Source organism: Brachyhypopomus gauderio, chromosome 1 (assembly GCF_052324685.1).
Source record: "Brachyhypopomus gauderio isolate BG-103 chromosome 1, BGAUD_0.2, whole genome shotgun sequence".
In the NCBI taxonomy this organism is placed as follows: Eukaryota; Metazoa; Chordata; class Actinopteri; order Gymnotiformes; family Hypopomidae; genus Brachyhypopomus; species Brachyhypopomus gauderio.
Genome location: NC_135211.1, coordinates 54585522 through 54607476, shown reverse-complemented (window position 1 = coordinate 54607476; position 21955 = coordinate 54585522). Strand labels below are relative to the sequence as shown.

Sequence of the window (21955 nt, the reverse complement as noted above, 5' to 3'; positions counted from 1 at the left end):
ATGTGTGAAGTGCCACCTATTATAATAAAGTATAATTAGTATGCGCTGTTGTGGGTGTGTTCTTCAGAGTCATGATAAAAGCTGAAACCCAAAGGCAGGCGACTTACATTTTCACTACTATCCTGTGTGGAGACGACGCAAAACACCATGGCAAGACAGAGGACGTTCACCAGTCAAGAAGTTGCGGCTTTGCTGACCAACGAGGACTGCTGTGAGTCCGATGCGGGAGAAGGACCCTCCTGTTTTTTGACCAGCGATTCATCCGATAAAGAAAGAAGCAGTACATCGGATGAGGTACAACAGAGCCCTCCAAGGAAGAGACGGACACAGGCTGACACCACACCTGCACCAACTGTACGGGCAAAAGATGGAACTGTTTGGGAGAAGGTTGGCATCGCACGCTCTCGTGTCAGCAGCTGTTCGCCTAATTCAACATTCGTTGAGCCGTCCGGGCCTACAGAGCATGCAAAGGTATAGTAACTTCATATTTCTTTCCAGTGTTTCTGCTTGTGTTTGAATGATATTTAGTACGTGTAATTTACCTAGCGTCATTTGTTTACTTTTACTAATACAGCGTAGGATCACAAGCAGGCTGCAGAGTTTTCTGTGTTTGCTCGACATGGAGATGCTGCGAATCATCACAGACTGCACTGTCCATGAAGCCCGCAGAACAGACAGCAGCTGGTTTGTCGGTCAGCGAGTTTATGGCATTCGTAGCAATCCTATTTCTACGAGCAGTCCTCTGTCCAGTTGAAGCGATGTCGGACTGTTGGTCGGCAATGTTCGCTGTGCCTTCGATCCAGGAGACAATGGCACGGGACCGCTACCAAGAAATCATGCGGTACTTGCGCTTTGATAATAAGGACACCCGTGCGGAGCGTGCAAAGAGCGACAGATTTGCTGCGATTTCGGACATCTGGCAGCGATTTGTGAACAACTGCATTTTGTGCTATACCCCAGGCAAGGAACTGACAGTCGACGAGCAGCTGTTTCTGACCAAGGTTCGCTGTCCATTCACCCAGTACATTGCCTCAAAGCCGGACAAGTTTGGAATAAAGTTTTGGGTTGCTTCTGAGTTGAACACAAAGTACATGTGCAACGCCATTCCATACCTTGGAAAGGACCCCGATCGTCCCAAGGGGGAAAGAGTGTCCGAGAATGTGGTGATGAAGCTTATGAAGCCATACCTGGGCAAGGGCAGAACTGTAGCCACAGACAATTTTTTCACATCTCTTTCCCTGGCTAAGAAGCTGCTGGAATGCAACACGACTCTGCTTGGGACAATGAACAAGATTCGCCGAGAAGTTCCTTTGGAAGCCAAAAACGCCAAGGGACGTGAGAAGTTGTCAACGGAGGTGTACAGATCCGATGATGCGCTTCTGACGGTGTATGCCTCCAAGCCCAACAAAACAGTTTGCGTTCTGAGCACTATGCACATGCACGTGGAGATTGCAGACGACCGCAAAAAGAAGCCAAACACTGTGACGGACTACAACCGGACGAAGGTATGCATGTGTTGGCATTGATAAATCAATTTATCATACATGAATGAATTTATTCAAAATATAACATGTACTTCTTTGTATTTGTTCTTTGCAGTGCGCCGTTGACATCATGGACCAGAAGGCGCGTGCATACACAGTGCGCGCAGGAACACGCCGGTGGCCCGTTGCAGTGTTTTATAACATACTTGACCTGGCAGCGATGAACGCGCATGTTTTGTACACGGCATGTACGGGGTCCACAGAGAGTAGGAGAGTTTTTATGTGTACTCTTGCTGAGGAACTCCATCTTCGTTTCCTACAGGAAAAGGAGTTGAAGAGAACGCCACGTCCTTCGCCTGCTCCTGGAAAGAAGACTACGTGTCAGGTGCAGACAAACTGCAACCGGAACCACAGCATAACCCCGTGCGCTGCATGCGGCAAGTACACCTGTCGCAAGTGTAGGGCAGAGTGTCCCTGGCTGTGTGGCAACTGTGTACCTAAAACTACATGAAGGTACGTCGATAAGTATATTTATATATATATGAATGAATGAATGTTTCAATTTATATAGCGCCTTATCTAAATACCCAAGGCGCTTTACAATTGTTAACACAGCTACGTTACAGACAACCAATCACACACACATATATATACACACACACTATTATTTGAACATAACCAAAAATCTCTTCTCTTTCTGTTCCACAGTCGCACATCATGAAACCCGGTGTCACGGTCTGCCCCGCATCTCCTGCCATTTCATGTCTGTTTCCGTGTTAGTCCTCTGTTTATTTCTCGTCGTGGTTGCTGGTTATTTTTCTCATGGTTGCTGGAATTGGATTCCCGTTCTGTTATGACCCATGCCTGTGATATTTTCACAGAATCTATTTATACATGAATGAATTCGTTCTAAATATAACATGTACTTCTGTGCGTGCATACACAGTGCGCGCAGGAACACGCCGGTGGCCCGTTGACCTTGGCAGCGATGAACGATGAACCTGCCGCAAATGTAAGAAAGAGGGTCCCTGGCTGGTACACATGAATAAATTCGTTCAAAATATAACATGTACTTTGTTCTTTGCAGTGCGCCGTTGACAGACATCATGAAGGTGCGTGCATACACAGTGCGCGCAGGAACACGCCGGTGGCCCGTTGCATGCGGCGAGTACACCCTGGCTATGTAGCAACTGTTGGCTACAACTACATGAAGGTACGTTGATAAGTAGGCCTACATACATAACACCACATATGTTACGTATTTTTGTCTTCTGAAAGATTTTATTCAAAATGTAAGGTGTACTTTGAATTGTTCTCCACAGCATCAACGCGTGTGTTGCATGCGGCAAGTGCATCTGGCGAGTACACCCTCAACTTCAAGACACCCTCAACTTTCTTGACATTCCACTTCAAGAAACCCGGAATAGACATCCATGTTTGATCAAAATAAAGTTGTTTTACAGCACATGAATTTGTTCTTCCTGTCTTTTCCTCTCCTTTTCCAGTCTGCTGTTTAGATCACAACATTTATCAGCCATATATATAATTGCGCCATATAATTTCTTAGCTTTTCAAACGCGAATTCAAACGCGGAAACAGAAAGTGTAACAAATATTATATAGTGTAGTAAATATACAAAGAGCTTCAAACAATATACAAAGAGGTTCAAACAATTTTATTTATTTTTATTGTTTGACGGGACTCATTTGAGAAACTGTCGTCTCTACGTGCGCTTGAATTGTACCTTTTGAAACACGAGTCTACAAAATTTCTGCTGTTTGTTGTAGGATCGGTAACATATACAGTCTGCTTGTTTGTAACCAAGTTTTTCGTGAAGTATCACATTTGGTGCTTTGTATGAGCTTGGAGGTGAGCCGCTTGTGCTTTGGCAGGCGTATGAGCTGGGGGTGAGACGCTTCCACCGCATTACCAAGACAATGGGCGTTAATCTCTTCACAGCAGGGGAGTGGGCTACATGGACCTTACTAAGCCTTGCGAAAATTTTCGCGGCCGTCGGGTTTCTAGTGTTAAAAAGGTAGCCGAAACCAACTGCCTCCTAGCTCTAAAAGAAAAACAGGATTTATTTCTAAAAAAGAAACCAAGTTGCAACTTGTGCTTTTTAAGAAGACATTCAATGTGGGGGATAAAAGTCAATTTCTCATCAACAGTGATGCCAAGCAGTGGCGTGTGTAACGTGTTCTTTCCTGCGTTGTGTAGTTTTTGTTTTATATCTGAACTCTTGTCTCCACAACCGGAAGGGACGACACAGCTCTCGTATGTGTGGGAAGCAGCACTTTATTATCACAGATATCTCTGTATCTGCATGCCCTCACCACTCGCATGCACACAGTGGACAAACACAATAAGGCACCCAACGTTTCTCATGGACATGCCTCTCGCCTGAGTGATTATATAAAGAGCGAAATATGTACTAGCACACAATTCAACAACTGATATTGTAAATGAACACAACTACATATATATATATATATATATAAAGCACACATACATTTTCTATCCTTTACAACATAAATCAATCACATGTCTATGCAATAGCGCCGCACATACCTGCACACAGTGGACAAACACAATAAGGCACCCAACGTTTCTCATGGACATGCCTGTGAAACAACGTGTCCACACATTAAACAAGGTACTTAAAACCAATTAATCACGGCATTACACAGACATATAAATAAAAAAAGAAAATATTCTTCAAACTATTGTAAGGAATGCCACCTGATCTCCACCTAACCAGCCTCACCTGACGCTCATCACCACACCCCCTGTATCTCTACTTAAACGCCCACATTCCACTTCCTAGTCGCGAAGTATTGCCGACTCATGCCGCGTACCAAGCCTTTCTATTACCTGTCTGCTTTCCTGTGTTCCGACCCTCGCTTACGTCCCCGACCTTGTCTCCTGCCTAGTCCCTCTGTACCTCCTGACTTCTGCTCCCCCGGTATGACCCTGGACTGTCCTGACCACGCCAAGAAAACGCAGTTGCTACTAGTCATAGTGCTCGTGATACACCTGCCTGTTTCTGTACCAGTGTCTGTATTTCAATAAAAGCGGTGTTCTTCCGCATTTGGATACCTCTCTGCCTGGTCAATACGTTACAACTATTAGCGAAAACGAACAGTGTTTTACTTATAAAGAAAGAGAACATTCGGCTACTATCGCAGCACGATTAGCATTCCAGTTAGCACTCCCCGCGTACATAACTCGCGCTAGCAAGCGCCGTGAACATACTTATTAACAATTTATACACAATACAATACAGAACTTTAATCATGAAACAGAACAGTACATTCTACGGACAGTTACCAAGCAAACCACACTAACATGAATACATTTAACATAAATGACACACAACGAATATCAGGGAAGAGTTATATGAGCACGTACCTCTCGCCTGAGTGATTATATAAAGAGGACGAAATATGCGACGGCGACGGTTTTGAACCCCTCGCTGCGACAATAAGCCACACCCACTTATAGTCCCAATGGCTTTGACCTTCTCTGTCCCATAACCACCCGCTCTAATAGCTCGTCTTTACCCAAATAAACATAAAAGCAGAAAGGAATTTCTAGGAGGGGCTTAATCTAGTGGAGTAACAATACCACACTGCTACACGTGCACAGACATTTTGGGGGGCAAGTGGGGGGGCACTTTTTAGCGCACTCTAAACGTGAGTTTTCAATGGAAAAAAGTCACACCACCAACTGATATAGTTCATATCCAATATTAACTATATACAGTCATGTCCTTCAGTTAACTTCTGTTTACCCTCCACTGTCTGCAGGCCTTGTTGCATATATTTTGCAATTAGTAAATCAATATAGGCCTACAATTAAGACAGTAAAATGACCAAAAAGTAGGAGAAGTAGTTATAGGCTACTGAGTGTTGTCATTATGAATGCAGATGGGCATTTTTCACAGGTAATGGGGGAACTTCCCATTTCTTCTTTCACAAATGAATGTGTTAATTTATGTTGCCTAACAAAACCTATACAACAGAAAACGTTAAGCTTAACACATATATTTGCAAATTCTACCTTAATTATTTGTATGTGGTCGTCCTCACGTTATCTATCACTGATTTGGGCACGGGAGAAGAAGTCTATCTGCGACCGTGCGTGCTATGCTGAAGACGCTTCCTTCCATCTGGTGTGACCAAGGAAGCGAGAGGTTGGGTGTGTGCGAGGTGGTGGCTCATTTCAGGGCATTGTTTTTAATCGCTCAGGTTTTCAAAAGATCATTTCAAACCGACTTTAGTAAAATGATAATATTAACAATAATAAAAAAAAAAATATAGCCGCAAGCGGCAATTACGGGGTCCAAGCTGAGGTTTGGCAAGATTTGCGCACCCACTGGTACATCATGTAAAGGTATATGAAATGTACATGAAAGTATATGAAGCACGTTCGTGAATGAAGTACCTGCTCAAAAAACAGAATCTAAATTGCAGCTTTTTAAACTTATGGTGGAATACTGCCCAACGTGGGATTCGAACCCCCGTTGTCCACGTGCATTGTGGCTGGGAGCACATTGCTCTACCCATTGAGCTAATGGGTCTGACTGGAATAGGCTCAACTCTAACTCTTTGGAGGAAAAGAATGACCTTTGATCTGCATGCATGTTCTGCATAGAAAATGAAAATATTCACAGTACAACCATTTGTGGATGGATTTGGCACAAACTTGGCAGATATCACCTCAGTGGTCTTCTGAATGTGTCTGTACATTTTCATAACAATCAGACATTATATAGGGGAGTTTTTGAAATATGCAGTTCATATGTCATGACGGTACCATTGTGATGCATATGAAAAATATTAAATTGCAAGAATCTTAGAATTTGTTCCACCAGTTTTGTATTTCACATGCTGCTGGATATTGTAATATGTGATTTGAGGTGATGGAGTGAAAATCCTAGGACTAGTATGAAAAGTGTAAATTATATGTATTGGATTATACACAAAAATCTGTACTTTTTTGCAAAGCACTTGCAATTACAAAGTTGTTAGTGATTTTGCATAGAATCATATGAGATCATGATTGTCCTTCTACATGAAAGCATGGAGGGCAGGAGAGTTTTTTGGCCGTTATAGCGCCACCTAGGTGTACATGTCTGCCAAAATGTATGTGCAGGTCTAGACACCCAATATGTGCATGTATGTGAAATTTGGTGTGAATACGTGAAAGCATGCCTGAGATATAGCAGAATATGTGGATTTTTGGCGAAGGAATTTTCGACGCTTGACTTCTGATGCATGTGGCCACGCCCATGTGCAGAAATGTGCACTTTGGCTCCATAACAATTAAAGTTCAGACTCTTCTGAACGCATGGATACCACATATGTGCATGTATGTGAAAAATCCAGGGACTAGTACGCGCTCAAAAATGTGTGCAAATTTGCATATTATGCAAATTAGCTCGACATGTAAGGGGCGGAGCATATAGCTTCAATGGAACTTTTTTTAGATGAGCTCATGCCTGATCAGATGCAATTGGAATTTTTTGTTTACGACATACGGTGTAGGCGTGAAAATTTTTTGCGCGTTTGTGTGCGCTATAGCGCCACCTATAGGCGTATCTGGCTGGCGTTGGGTGCCTGAGTAGCGGAGGTGTCCTTGACCAGTTGGCCAAAGGAGAAGTCTGTACGACTTACGGTTTAGGCTGCACGATGCGTTTTAGGGCAGAAAAAGAAGAATAATAATAATCGGAACAAATACAATAGGGTTCCAGCACCGCTGGTGCTTGGACCCCTAATAAAAAAAACTGAAGTTTCAAAAGGGCTCTTTCGTTGATAAAGGGCAGAGTTGGTGGTGCTTTAGCACCTGATGTCTATGTGTGCACGCCACTGATGTCAAGGTATGTATATGATGTTACAAAATCAATTTGCAATCCTTGTGCAGTTGTAATAGTGGGTAAGGGAGAAGGTACTTTTTTCTGTTAGACAATAACATTCTCTTAGTTTTTTTTAGCATTTATAACCAAGCGAAGTTGTAATAACTGTGACTGAATGGTGTTAAATGCAGACTGAAGGTACTTAAAAACAAGAGCAATTGATTTTGCATGACAAGGGAACTGGTGGTTAGGGAACTGGTCTTCTGACCGGAGGGTTGTGGGTTCAATCCCCAGACCTGAAGCCAGTACTGAGGTGCCCCTGAGCAAGGCCCTTAACCCTCAATTGCTCAAAAATGAGATAAAAATGTAAGTCGCTCTGGATTAGGGCATCTGCCAAATGCCATAAATGTAAATGTGTTATCAGCATAGAAATGCACAGATGCATTTACAAGATCATTTATTAATATAAATAATACAAAGAGTTGGGCCTAAAACTGAACCTTGAGGGACACCCCTGGAGATATCTAAAAAACTGGAAGCCTGACCCCTGTATTGCACACATTGCTTTCGGTCAGTTAAGTAGTTCAGGAACCAGCCCATAGCCTGCTCTGTAAACCCAATATCTAAAAGCCTTTGGCATAAAATCCCATGATCAACTGTGTCAAAAGCCTTAGATAGATCAACAAAAAGGTCAGCACAATAATGCTCTGTGTCTAGAGCTTGAATTACATCATTTAAATAAGATAAGATAATCACTTTATTTTGCCAAGTATGTTGCACATACAAGGAATTTTTCTTGGTGTTGGCCCACAAGTAAGACTTGACACATATTTAGACAACAAGACACCACACAGACTATACAAGAAATATATACAGAATAGATATGTAATAAATATGCTATATGCTATAAACAATTGTGCAGTTGTATTAACAGTAATTAACATTAATTAACAGTAAACAATAACAGTAAACAGTAAAAAGCCAAGTGGTGGTAAAAGTATTGCACAAATAATAATAAATGCTGTTTGACAGAAAAATGTCATTCGTGTCCATTGAGGTAGGTGGAGAAGAAATTGAGTGTGGTAAGTGGCATGAGGGGTTTAAGGTGCAGAGGGACTGGTTCTGTTGCTGAGTGCTACAGCTCTGGGGGAAAAGCTGTTTGCATGCCTGGTTGTGCTGGTTTTGATGGCTCTGAATCTTCTGCCAGAGGGAAGTGGTTGGAAGATGTGATGTCCAGGATGAGAGAGGTCAGAAGTTATTTTTTGTGTCCGTCTATTGACCCTGCTGTGGTAGATGTCCTGAAGTGATGGCAGGCTGCAACCAATGATCTTCTCCGCTGTCCTGACTATGCGCTGCAGTCTGGTTCGTTCCGGCGAGGTGGACGAGCCAAACCAGATGGTTATGGATGAAGTCAGTACAGCTTCGATGATCGCTGTGTAGAACTGTACCATCAGATTCTGCGGGAGGTTGAATTTCTTCAGCTGTCTCAGAAAGTACAGTCTTTGCTGAGCTTTCTTGGCAATGGTCTCTGTGTTCCTCTCCCACTTCAGGTCTCTGGATATGGTGGTCCCCATCAGAGCCATTGATAATCAGTGGGGGAGGGGGGGGGGGGTTGCGTCTGAAGTCTATCACCATCTCCACCGTCTTTCCTGTGTTCAGCAGCAGGTGGTTACTGTTGCACCAGGAGATCAGCTGAGCGACCTCCTGTCTGTAGGCAGACTCATCGCTGTTGTTTATGAGGCCCATCACGGTGGAGTCATCTGCAAACTTGAGGATTTTTACAGACTGTTCTTTGGAGACGCAGTCGTTTGTGTACAAACTGAATAGGAGAGGTGAGAGGACGCAACCCTGCGGTACTCCTATGCTTGTGGTTCGGGTATCTGATGTATGTTTGCCAAGCCGCACCTGCTGTGTCCTGTTTGTCAGAAAATCCATGATCCAGCGGCATATAGGATCAGGCACCGACAGCTGTAACAGTTTGGCCTGTAGCAGCTCTGGCACTACTGTGTTGAATGCTGAACTGAAGTCCACAAACAGAGCTCTTGCATAGCTTCCAGGGCTGTCCAGGTGCTGTAGGATGTAGTCCAAGGCTAGGTTGACCGTGTCATCGACCGACCTGTTTGCTCTGTATGCAAACTGTAGGGGGTCCAGCAGTGGGTTTGTGATGTTTTTCAGGTGGGATAGAACCAGGCGTTCAAATACCTTCATGACTGCAGAAGTGAGTGCAACTGGCCTGTAGTCGTTAAGTCCAATTATGTTTGCTTTTTTGGGGATCGGAACAATGGTGGAAGTTTTGAAGCAGGTAGGAACAGAGCAGAGCTGCAGTGATCTGTTGAATATGTATGTGAAAATGAATGCTAACTGATCACAGCAGTGTTTTAGGGTGGAAGGAGACACAAGGTCTGGGCCGGGGGCTTTCTTCACCTTCACTTTGCAGAAAAGCCTCTTGATGTCCTGCTCCTTGATGATAAGGTGAGCAGGGGGCTGAGGTGAGAGAGTCAGTGTGGGGGAGCAGGATTGGTAGTTGAGAGTAGCAGTTCTAACAGTTTTTGTGTGTTCAAATCTGCAGTAAATCTCATTCAGGTCGTTGGAGAGTTGACGGTCATTCAAGAGAGGGGATGTTCTCACCTTGTAATTGGTGATTTCTTGGAGGCCTTTACAGACTGAGGATGAGTCATTGGCAGCAAACTGGTTTTTCAGCCTTGCTGAATAATCACTCTTTGCTGCTTTAACACCTTTCTCCAGCCTGTATTTGGCCTCTCGAAAGAGAGTTCTGTCCCCACTTCTAAATGCAGCCTCCTTCTCCTTACGAAGTTGTTTGAGTTCAGCTGAGAACCATGGTTTGTTGTTGCTGAATTTCACCCGTGTTGAGGTTGAGATGCAGCTGTCTTTGCAGAAACTGATGTATGACATTACAGTGTCTGTGTATTCGTCTAAGCTCCCTGTTGCCTCTTCAAAGACAGACCAGTCAGTAGACTCAACGCAGCCCTGTAGCTTCTCTATATCATCACTGGTCCACTTCACTGTAGTTATGACAGGTTTGTTGGTTTTAAGTGTTTGCCTATATGTAGGTATGAGGTGGAGAAGTGCGTAGTCGGAATGGCCGAGAGCTGCGCGTGTCACAGCACGGTAGGCATTTTTAATAGTGGTGTAACAGTGGTGTAAATGCCTCTTTAAATCTTTTAAAGAGGCAGTTACTGTACCATGTTGCTTTCTAAACAGATTGATGATGTGATAAAATGCTTCTTGAATCCAAATAACGCTTGACCTGTTCATTTATAATCCTTTCTATAATTTTTGCTAAAACACACAATTTCGAGATAGGCCTGTAGTTATTTAAGGCCATAGGATCCCCACTTTTCAGTAAAGGTAAAACATAAGCTGATTTCCAGATATTAGGAATTTTGTTTTCTTGCACAGACAGATTGAAAATATATGCCATTGGCTCAGCTATGATGTCAGCAGCTAATCATAGGAAATAAGGTGGGAGGTTGTCTGGACCAACAGATTTTTTAATATCTAGTCTTTTTAGCTCCTTACAGACCTTACTGACATGAATATTAGAGAAAACAAAAGTATTCCTAGTGGTTGATTGACTGACGGTGTAGTTGGCAGACACAGACTTCCCAGTGGTATCATCAGAGTGTTCAAGGTAACAAAACGTTTGTTCAAACCATTGAGCATTTCCTTGTTGTCTGAAACCGATTTAGAATCAACCACTAGCTCAGTGGGGAGGATTCCTGAGTCAGTATTACCAGAAATTGATTTTAGTGTTTTCCAAAACTTACGAGGATTTTTTAAATTATCTGTAGTTACAGTTAGGTAATATGTACTCTTAGCCTTTTTACATAAGGCAGTGCATTTATTTCGTAATTGACGAAAGCGCAACCAATCAGCATCCGACCCAGACTTCCTCGCTTTTGCCCATACCTGGTCCCTTTCATTTAAAAGATGTTTTAATTCCGGAGTAACCCACGAACTGGCTCTATTTTTCACTCTAAATGTTTTTAACAGAGCATGTTTATTGATAAAATTATTAAAACTATCATAAAAATAGAGCCAAGCACAGTTAACATAATCGATTAATATAATACGACCCCAGTTGAAATGATATAGGTCCCAGAGAAATGCCTGCTCATTAAAATGTTTCATGTTTCTCCTCGTAATCACATTTGCTTTAACTTTTGGTAACTTTGTATCTCTAACAGCTCCAATCACAGTGATCACTTATATCATTTGTGTGACGCCGGGGGCGTCGGGACAGAGGCAGCCGGAGACGTGGGTTGAATAGAAGGTGGTTTATTATCCATGGCAACCAGTAATACTCGTAGCACGCAATGCACAGTAAAGCTCGTAGCGCATAGACTGCAGATGCAAGGTAAAGCTCGTAGCGCCTATACTGTAGAGGCAAGGTAAAGCTCGTAGCGCAAACACAGCAGATGCAAGGTGACGCTCGTACAGACACACACGGTAGGGACGTGCAGACACCCAGAGACGCTCATGTAGTGGCAATGTGCAGCACTGGACCAGACGACCTGCGGGCTAAAGAAGTGCAAAGTAAACAAGGAACAGGTGCTCAGTATGATGGTGATTGCGACTGTGGGAGTGGCTGCGTGCGCGGGGGTGTGTGCTGGGATCGGCTGCTGGCCGGGTTGCGCGCCCTCTGGTGGCGACCCGGCCCCCTCACCGTGACAGAGCCCTCCCCCAAGGACCCCTCCCGTCGACTCCCACGCGGTCTTCCCCGTCGCCGCGGAGCTGGCCGGTCTGGATGTTCCCTGTGGAAGTCGGCGATAAGGGAGGGGCCTACCACTTGCGAGGCCGGTATCCAGGAGCGCTCCTCCGGTCCGTACCCGACCCAGTCCACCAGGTACTGTAAGCCACCTCTTCTGCGCCTCGAGTCCAGTAACCTCTCCACGAGGTACGCGGGTCCGTCCGACAACTGCAGCGGCGAGGGCGGCCGTGACGTCGAGGCCTCCTCCAGTGCACCTGCTCTGTATGGCTTGAGAGCGGACACATGAAATGCACGCGACACACGTCTGTCCTCGGGCAGACTGATGCGGTATGTAACTGGGTTAAGCCGCCTCAAGATGACGTACGGGCCGGCATATCTCTCCCCCAGTTTACCTCTCCTGCCCAGGCGTCCATCTTCGGTGGAGACCCACACCTTATCCCCTACCTGATAAGATGGGGTCTCTCCCCTCCGACGGTCGGCTTTCCGCTTGAATCGCCGAATCGCCTCTCTCAGCCGCTGATGGGTGTCCTCCCACACCCGCTCACTCCTCTTGCACCACTCCTCGACGATGGGCTGGTCTGAGGACGCGGCGTTCCAAGGATAGAGCGGCGGCTGGCGACCGAGCACGCACTCGAACGGTGTCATCCCCGTGCTGGAATGTGTGAGGGAGTTCTGTGCGTACTCGGCCCAGGGCAGAAGGGCGCACCATGTGTCCGCGTGCTCGCTGCAGTACGCGCGCAGGAACTTTCCTACTTCCTGGTTCGCTCGCTCCACCTGTCCGTTAGCCTGCGGATGGTAACCAGAGGTTAGGCTAACCGTGATGTTAAGCTTGGAGAGGAACTCCCGCCACACACGCGAGGTGAACTGCGGTCCCCTGTCCGACACAATATCCTCAGGCAGACCGAACTGCCGGAATATGTGCCGAAACAAGAGATCCGCAGTCTCCCAAGCAGTGGGCAGGCCCCGCAAGGGAAGGAAGCGAACCATCTTCGAGAACCGGTCTATTACCACCATGATGACCGTGTTCTCCTCGGACGGGGGGAGGTCCGTGACGAAGTCCAATGCGATGTGCGTCCATGGTTGCTTAGGTGCAGGGAGAGGGAGGAGCTTACCCGCAGGAGGAGTGTGTGGCACCTTGCACCGCGCACACACCGCGCAGGACGCCACCTGCTGCAGTACGTCCCGGTGCAGCCCCGGCCACCAGTAGCGAGCCCCCAACAACTGAGCCGTCTTAGACACCCCTGGGTGCCCCGTCCCCACTGACGTATGAGCCCAGCTGATGAGGGCACTACGATGGGCGGGGGGAACGTACTTACGGTGCGGCGGGCAACCTGGATGCGGGTTCGCTGCCTCGATCTCCCGATCGATCTGCCACTCCAAAGCTCCCACGACGCACTCTGGCTTAAGCACCGGCTCCTCGCTTGTCGACTCCGTACTGCCAGGAAAGGACCTAGATAGCGCATCCGCACGCTGGTTCTTCTCTCCTGGCCGGTATGTCACCTGGAACTTGAAACGAGAGAAATACAGAGACCACCTGGCTTGACGGGCGTTCATCCGTTTCGTGGTCCTGATATATTCCAGGTTTTTGTGGTCAGTAAGCACGGTGAAAGGATGCTTAGCTCCCTCCAGCCAGTGTCTCCACTCACCGAACGCCTTGCGCATGGCCAACAACTCACGGTCTCCCACCCCGTAGTTACGCTCGGCGGCGGTGAGCTTCCTCGAGTAGAAGGCTATGGGACGGAGGGAGCTATGCTTCTTCGGTCGCTGTGATAGCACCGCGCCTACTCCCACGTTCGACGCGTCTACCTCCACTATAAAGGGACGGTTAGGATCCGGTTGGTGCAGAACCGGCGCGTCGACAAACGCTTGCTTCAGCTGGTTGAACGCTCTCGTGGATCTCTCTGTCCAGCGAAGCTTGACTCCTCCCTCTCTCAGCATGTCAGTAAGGGGCTCAGCGATCTGGCTATATGCGCGAATGAACCGCCTGTAGAAATTCGCGAAGCCCAGAAATCTCTGCAGCTCGCGCCGTGTGTGAGGCTGCGTCCATTTCACGACCGCCTCTACCTTCCTGTGCTGCATGTGCACGGAGCCTGGCCTAATGGTGTAACCTAGGAAGTTCATCTCGCTGAGATGGAACTCGCACTTCTCGAGCTTGCAATACAACCGATTGCGCAAGAGTGTGCCCAGAACTGCCCGTACGTCACGCACATGTTGGTCGTAGGAGGGAGAATAGATCAGGATGTCATCGATATAAGCGACAACGCATCTATTCAAATACTCCCTTAAGACCTCATTAATGAACGCCTGGAAGAACGACGGAGCAGACGCCAAGCCATACGGCAAGACGCGGTACTCGTAGTGCCCCGTAGAGGTACTGAACGCCGTCTTCCATTCATCACCCTCGCGCACGCGAATGAGGTTGTAGGCGCTGCGCAGATCTAATTTAGTGAAAACTTTAGCCTTCCTTAACTGCTCCAGCGCCGACGGCACTAGAGGCAGCGGGTAGGCAAAGTTCACTAAGAGGGAATTGAGCCCTCGATAATCTACGCATGGCCTCAGCCCACCGTCTTTCTTCTTTACGAAGAAGACGCTGGCTGAGGCGGGAGAGGTAGAGGGAGTAATATAGCCCTGAGCGAGAGCCTCCTTAACATACTGAGCCATGACCCGCTCCTCTTCCTGAGAAAGTGGATAGACTCGACCGCGCGGTGGCGTAGTACCTGCCTTGAGCGTGATGTGACAGTCCCAGGGTCGGTGAGGTGGTAACTGGGTCGCCTTGGCAGCGCTGAACACCTCCGCTAGATCACGGTACGGAGCGGGAATGACTGGAGTGGAGCTGATGTTTGGGCTCTCAACGCTGGTGGATTGCGCGAACACACGAGAGGGAGACCGGGTGCCCTGTAGGGGCGCTACCCACTTCAGCAGCTTACCCGTGGACCAGTCGATAACGGGGTTGTGGAGTCTAAACCAAGGGAGACCTAATGTGATGGAATAGCGTGTGGAAGGGAGTACAAAAAAACTGATCTGTTCCCTTCGGCCCTGAACGTGTATGGTGACTGGTGCTGTGCGGTGAGTGATAAAACCCCCGCCCACAGGTCGCCCGTCCAGTGCCTGCACGCGTCTCGGCTCCTCGAGTCTGATCAGGGGCACCCTCAGCTGCTCGGCGACGCTCCTCCGCATCAGGTTCCCCGAGGCTCCCGTATCCACCAAAGCAAACACAGATAAGGACATCGCCCCGTAAGACACCGACGCTTCCCACGTCAAGAGATTTTTCATTATAGCGATACTCACCCTAGCCCGCCCCCTCTTCGAACCAGCGGTACGCATGAGGGGAGGGGCGGCAGCACCCATCTCCATGGGCTCGGCGGGCGTGGTCTCACGGGGCGGTGCGTGCACGGGAGCCTGCGGGGTAGGAGGAAGCGCCGCTCCTCTGCCTCGCTCCTGCAGCAACCTGTCCATGGTTATGGCCAGGTGCACCGTCTGATTCAGGTCCTGTCCCTCGGGCCTACAGCTCAGCTCTGCCCTCAGGTCGGGCTTTAACCCCGCCAGGAAGACGTCTGTCAGAGCCGCTTCTCCCCAACCAGTCCTGGCGGCCAGGGTCCGGAACTCCAGAGCGTAGTCTGCGGCGCTTCGGCTTCCCTGCCGTAGCTGTAACAGGCTCTGGCCGCAGACCCTCCCGCGGCTGGGGTGGTTGAAGACCGCCCGCAGCTCGCGAACGAACTGGTCGTGGCTGCGAGTACAGGGCTTCTCCGCGCTGATCTGGGCTGCTCCCCAGTCCAGTGCCTTGCCCTGCAACAGGTTTACCATGAAGCCGACTTTCTCCTTCTCCTCCAGGTGAGGCATGCTGTTAAAATAGAGTTGGCACTGGACCAGGAAGCCCTCACAGCGCTCCGGGTCCCCATTATAGGGCTCGGGTGGAGGAATCGGCGTTCTGGGCGTCGGAGGGCGCGCAGTTGCCTGTACCGTCAGAGCCTGGATGCAGGTCGTCAGGGTATTCACCACTGAGCGGAGCTCCTGGAGCTCCTGCTGTTGTCTGCCCAGGATGATGCCTTGATGGGCCAACACCTCTATAGCAGAGGCGCCACCGCCTCCGGCTGCTCCAGGCTGCACATTCTGTGACGCCGGGGGCGTCGGGACAGAGGCAGCCGGAGACGTGGGTTGAATAGAAGGTGGTTTATTATCCATGGCAACCAGTAATACTCGTAGCACGCAATGCACAGTAAAGCTCGTAGCGCATAGACTGCAGATGCAAGGTAAAGCTCGTAGCGCCTATACTGTAGAGGCAAGGTAAAGCTCGTAGCGCAAACACAGCAGATGCAAGGTGACGCTCGTACAGACACACACGGTAGGGACGTGCAGACACCCAGAGACGCTCATGTAGTGGCAATGTGCAGCACTGGACCAGACGACCTGCGGGCTAAAGAAGTGCAAAGTAAACAAGGAACAGGTGCTCAGTATGATGGTGATTGCGACTGTGGGAGTGGCTGCGTGCGCGGGGGTGTGTGCTGGGATCGGCTGCTGGCCGGGTTGCGCGCCCTCTGGTGGCGACCCGGCCCCCTCACCGTGACAATTTGCAAACACTCCTGTGGCAGTGTATTTGTGTGGCATGTTAATGATTATAAGATCAAGAAGAGTTGATCTATCTGGGTTTTTAACATTTGGACAAGTCGGGCTTTTTATAATCTGTGTCAAATTTAATGATAAACAACGTGATTTAAAATAATCAAATACTGATGTTAATCAATCTGAGTTTAAATCACCTAATCTCCTTAAATTTTATTTCAGCTAAGATTTTAAAAATTGAGTCCCAGGCGTCACTGTTTGCTGATGGGGGCCTATAACAACCAACCACCGTTAGAAACTGACCCTTAGGTAAACCAGTGTTTAATGCTAAAATATTAAAACTGTCTAGGCATTGATTTGGTCACTACAATACGTGTCGCAAAATTAGATTTTACGTATATTGCCATTCCGCTGCCTTTATTTGGACGGTCTGTACGGAAGAGATTAAAACCATTTATAGCCACATTTTTGTCTTTTATGGACTTTGATAGCCACGTCTCAGAAATAACGATGATATCTGCACCTGATGAATACTCATAGGAAGTTTATTATTTTTAAAATGACATTTTAAATGTACAGCAATATTTATCTTAAAATTTATTAAAACCCTGTATTGTCACCACACTTTACTTTTTCCATTGCAAATTAAATTGACAGAAAACTCACCTGAGAATCTCCAGCTTACTGTTTGAACTCTTCAGTCCAGCACAGAGCTGCTCCACTCCTGAATCTTTTAGGTCATTATAATTAATCTCCAGCTCTTTCAGTGAGTTTTCTGTTTGAAGAACTGATGTGAGAGATTTGCAAGACTCCTCAGTGAGACCACAGCCAGACAGTCTGTAAAGAAGGAGTAAATACAGTACAAAATGTGGATCAATCAGATGATGCTGGATTCCAGAATCTGAACTGCTGATTAAATTATCCTCTGTATCTGTCATGCAGCTCAACCCTGGAAACTACAACTCCCAGAATGCCCCACATCGTCTAACCCGTTCCTCCTCCCCTCAGTACTAGTTCACACCTGGTTCTCATCATAGGCTACTATATATATAAGGACACTCACTAAACTCTTTGTGAAGTATTGCCGACATTTTTAAAGAATACCAAGAGTTTTTTCCTGCATTCTATTCTCTTTGTGGTTCGACCCAGTTTATCTAGTTCACTGCTCTCCTGGATTCTCCCTTTTTGTACCTCTGCCTGTTTTTAATTCTTTTTGTGTGTACCTGACCTGGACTGTTTTTTTGACATTGACTTTGGATTACGTCTGGGTCCCTCTGCCCAGTTGTTTCCTCCATTTACTTCAATAAACAAAGTGTGTTTAAGTCTGTGTGCGTGTGTGACTAATATGTACCCTGCATCACAGTATCTTGTAAAATAGGATGAAATTAATTGCATTAACAGATTAAAAATTATCAAAGCAGAGGCCAGTAACTGTAATGGAGGCTTCACCCTGTGCTTTGTAATAAACTACTGTCATGGTGAGGTCTCATATCCATTCCTCACATATGATCCTACACCACCAAACACCCTCCACAATAATAAACCTAATAATCCTAAACTGCTTAGCTCTGAACTTTGATATAATGTTGTCAAATGTATGTGCACAAGCACTGAAAAGGTGGATTTTTACAACATGTCATTTTAATATTGGGGTATTTGTCATGTGTAAATGAAATTAAAAGATATTATTACATTTTCTTTCACAGTATTGTGGATGTGGACGCCTGGATTTGGAACAATAAGACACTTGGGGCAGAGCTGTTTTACAAGCTGTGTAATGATCTGCGCGGGGCAGAACAGGTAGGCGGACACAAACGCTGAGGAGAGCGAGATTTATTACAGGGAATTCCAAAAGCAGCGTGGAGGCATGGGTCAAACCGGGCAGGCAATCAGGATACGAAACACGAACAGACATGGTAACGGGCACGGGAAACAACAAGGCAGACTAAGAACGGGAGAACAGGCAAAACACACGGAAGACAAATAACACGGAGGCGTAAACTTACGAGCAGGCATATACAAACGAACAGGTTGGAACAAAAAGACCGATACAGACAAGGGCAATATATACACTGAACTAAACTAGGGACAGGTGATGACAATGACACAGGGGCGTGGTAACAAACAAGGAATCCATCAAACCAACGAGCAGGGCGGGACAAACAGGCAGGGAACACGGACATGAGGGAACCCAGAGTGACAGCTACGAGAGGGGGCGTTGCCCTACGTGACAAGCTGTGTGTTTCTGACGGTTCTATGTAGGAGTGCGTCTGTGTGTGTGTGTGTGTGTGTGTGTGTGCGTGTTTGTGTGTGTAGGAGTGTGTGTGTTCAGCTCTGTGTAGGATTGTGTGTGTTCAGCTCGGTGTAGTAATGTGTGTTTTTCCATAAATACCCACATACATTTGAACAAGGGCTCATCCGAGTCTCTTTAGTGTGTTACATTTCTCTTCTAGGAGATTCTGGAAATCTACTTATGCATCATGTTTTTCTTTCTCTCCGCAATGTGGTCAGTCAATGAAATGTAGTTAATTTTAACAGAAAATATTTGGAATTAACAAAGAAAGAAAACCTCATAAAATAATAAAGAATGAAATTGTCTTGCATTGCATTTTGGTAGATTTTTTTATACTGTACTCAAAGGAGGTTTATTATTTTAAAAAGGAAATTGACTTTGTAAATGGACATAAATATTTATCTTAACATTTATTACAACTCTGTAATGTCACCACACTTTACTGTTTCCCTTCCAGATTAAATTGACAGAAAACTCACCTGAGAATCTCCAGTTTACTCTTTGAACTCTTCAGTCCAGCACAGAGCTGCTTCACTCCTGAATCTTGTAGGTCATTATTATTAATCTCCAGCACTTTCAGTGAGTTTTCTGTTTGTAGAAGTGATATGAGAGATTTGCAAGATTCCTTAGTGAGACCACATAGAGACAGTCTGTAAAGGAGGAGTAAATACAGTACAAAATGCAGATTAATCAGATGATGCTGGATTCCAGAATCTGAACTGCTAAGTAAATTATCCTCTGTATCTGTCATGCAGCTCAACCCTGGAGACTTCAACTCCCAGAATGCTCCACGTCGTCTGACCCGTTCCTCCTCCCCTTAGTACTAGTTCACACCTGGTTCTCATCATAGGCTACTATATACACTGCTCAAAAAATAAAGGGAACACAAACAACACAATATAACTCAGTCATCCACACTTCTGTGAAACCAACCTGTTCAGTTAGGAAGCAACACTAATTGTGAATCAATTTCACATGCTGTTGTGCAAATGGAATAGACAACAGGTAGAAATGAGAGGCAATTAGCAAGACCCCCCCCCCCCCCCCCCCCCATAAGAGGTGGTTTTGCAGGTGGGGACCACAGAACACTTCTCAGTACCTATGCTTTCTGGCCGATGTTTTGGTCACTTTTGAATGTTGGTGGTCCTTTCACACTCGTGGTAGCATGAGACGGACTCTGCAACCCACACAAGTGGCTCAGGTAGTGCAGCTCATCCAGGATGACACATCAATGCGAGCTGAGGCAAGAAGGTTTGCTGTGTCTGTCAGCGTAGTGTCCAGAGGCTGGAGGCGCTACCAGGAGACAGGCCAGTACACCAAGAAACGTGGAGGAGGCCGTAAGAGGGCAACAACCCAGCAGCAGGACCGCTACCTCCGCCTTTGTGCAAGAAGGAACAGGAGGAGCACTGCCAGAGCCCTGCAAAATGACCTCCAGAAGGCCACAAATGTGCATGTGTCTGCACAAACGGTTAGAAACCGACTCCATGAGGATGGTATGAGGGCCCGACGTCCACAGATGGGGGTTGTGCTCACAGCCCAACACCGTGCAGAACGCTTGGCATTTGCCAGAGAACACCAGGATTGGCAAATTCGCCACTGGCGCCTTGTGCTCTTCACAGATGAAAGCAGGTTCACACTGAGCACATGTGACAGATGTGACAGAGTCTGGAGACGCCGTGGAGAGCGATCTGCTGCCTGCAACATCCTTCAGCATGTCCGGTTTGGCAGTGGGTCAGTAATGGTGTGGGGTGGCATTTCTTTGGAGGGCCGCACAGCCCTCCATGTGCTCACCAGAGGTAGCCTGACTGTCATTAGGTACCGAGATGAGGTCCTCAGACCCCTTGTGAGACCATATGCTGGTGCAGTTGGCCCTGGGTTCCTCCTAATGCAGGACAATGCTAGACCTCATGTGGCTGGAGTGTGTCAGCAGTTCCTGCAAGATGAAGGCATTGAAGCTATGGACTGGCCCACCCGTTCCCCAGACCTGAATCCGATTGAGCACATCTGGGACATCATGTCTCGCTCTATCCACCAACGTCACGTTGCACCACAGACTGTCCAGGAGTTGGCGGATGCTTTAGTCCAGGTCTGGGAGGAGATCCCTCAGGAGACCATCCGCCACCTCATCAGGAGCATGCCCAGGCGTTGTAGGGTGGTCATACAGGCACATGGAGGCCACACACAATACTGACCTTCATTTTGACTTGTTTTAAGGACATTACATCAAAGTTGGATCAGCCTGTAGTGTTTCTCCACTTTAATTTTGTGTGTGGCTCCAAATCCAGGCCTCCATTGGTTAATAAATTTGATTTCCATTGATGATTTTTGTGTGATTTTGTTGTCAGCACATTCAACTTTGTACAGAACAAAGTATTCAATGAGAGAATATTTCATTCATTCAGATCTAGGATGTGTTATTTGAGTGTTCCCTTTATTTTTTTGAGCAGTGTATATCAGGACACTCACTAAACTCTTTGTGAAGTATTGGCAACATTTTGAAAGCATGCCAAGCATTTTTTTCCTGTATTCTATTCTCTTTGTGGTTCGACCCAGTTTGTCTAGTTCACTGCTCTCCTGGATTCTCCCTTTTTGAACCTCTGCCTGTTTTTTCTTCTTTTTGTGTATACCTGACCTGGACTGCTTTTTTGACATTGACTTTGGATTACGTCTGGATCCCTCTGCCCAGGTGTTTCCTCCATTTACTTCAATAAACAAAGTGTGTTTAAGTCTGTGTGCGTCTGTGACTAATATGAACCCTGCATCACAGTATATTGTAAATTAGGATGAAATTAATTGCATTAAAAGATAAAAAGTATCAAAGCAGAGGCCAGTAACTGTATTGGAGGCTTCACCCTGTGCTTTATAATAAACTACTGTCATGGTGAGGTCTCATATCCATTCCTCACATATGATCCTACACAACCAAACACCCTCCATAATATTAAACCTAATAATCCTAAACTGCTCAGTTCTGAACTTTGATATAATGTTGTCAAATGTATGTGCACAAGCGCTGAAAATGTGGAGTTTTC

General features: G+C 46.7%; 1 protein-coding gene across 5 annotated transcripts in view; it reads right to left on the bottom strand.

The window, feature by feature from the left end:
- LOC143525530 (NACHT, LRR and PYD domains-containing protein 3-like) overlaps nt 1–21955 on the bottom strand; it is a 63863-nt gene that overhangs the window by 20648 nt on the left and 21260 nt on the right. For all 5 annotated transcript variants that reach the window (XR_013133698.1, XM_077019597.1, XM_077019614.1 and 2 more), the window contains exons 10-11: nt 19403–19573; nt 17297–17467 (exon numbers count right to left, since the gene is read on the bottom strand). Coding sequence is in view for 4 of the 5 variants with exons in the window: in XM_077019597.1 (XP_076875712.1) it covers nt 17297–17467; nt 19403–19573 (342 nt within the window). In the remaining variant the exon portion in view is untranslated. The remainder of the gene's footprint in view (nt 1–17296; nt 17468–19402; nt 19574–21955) is intronic.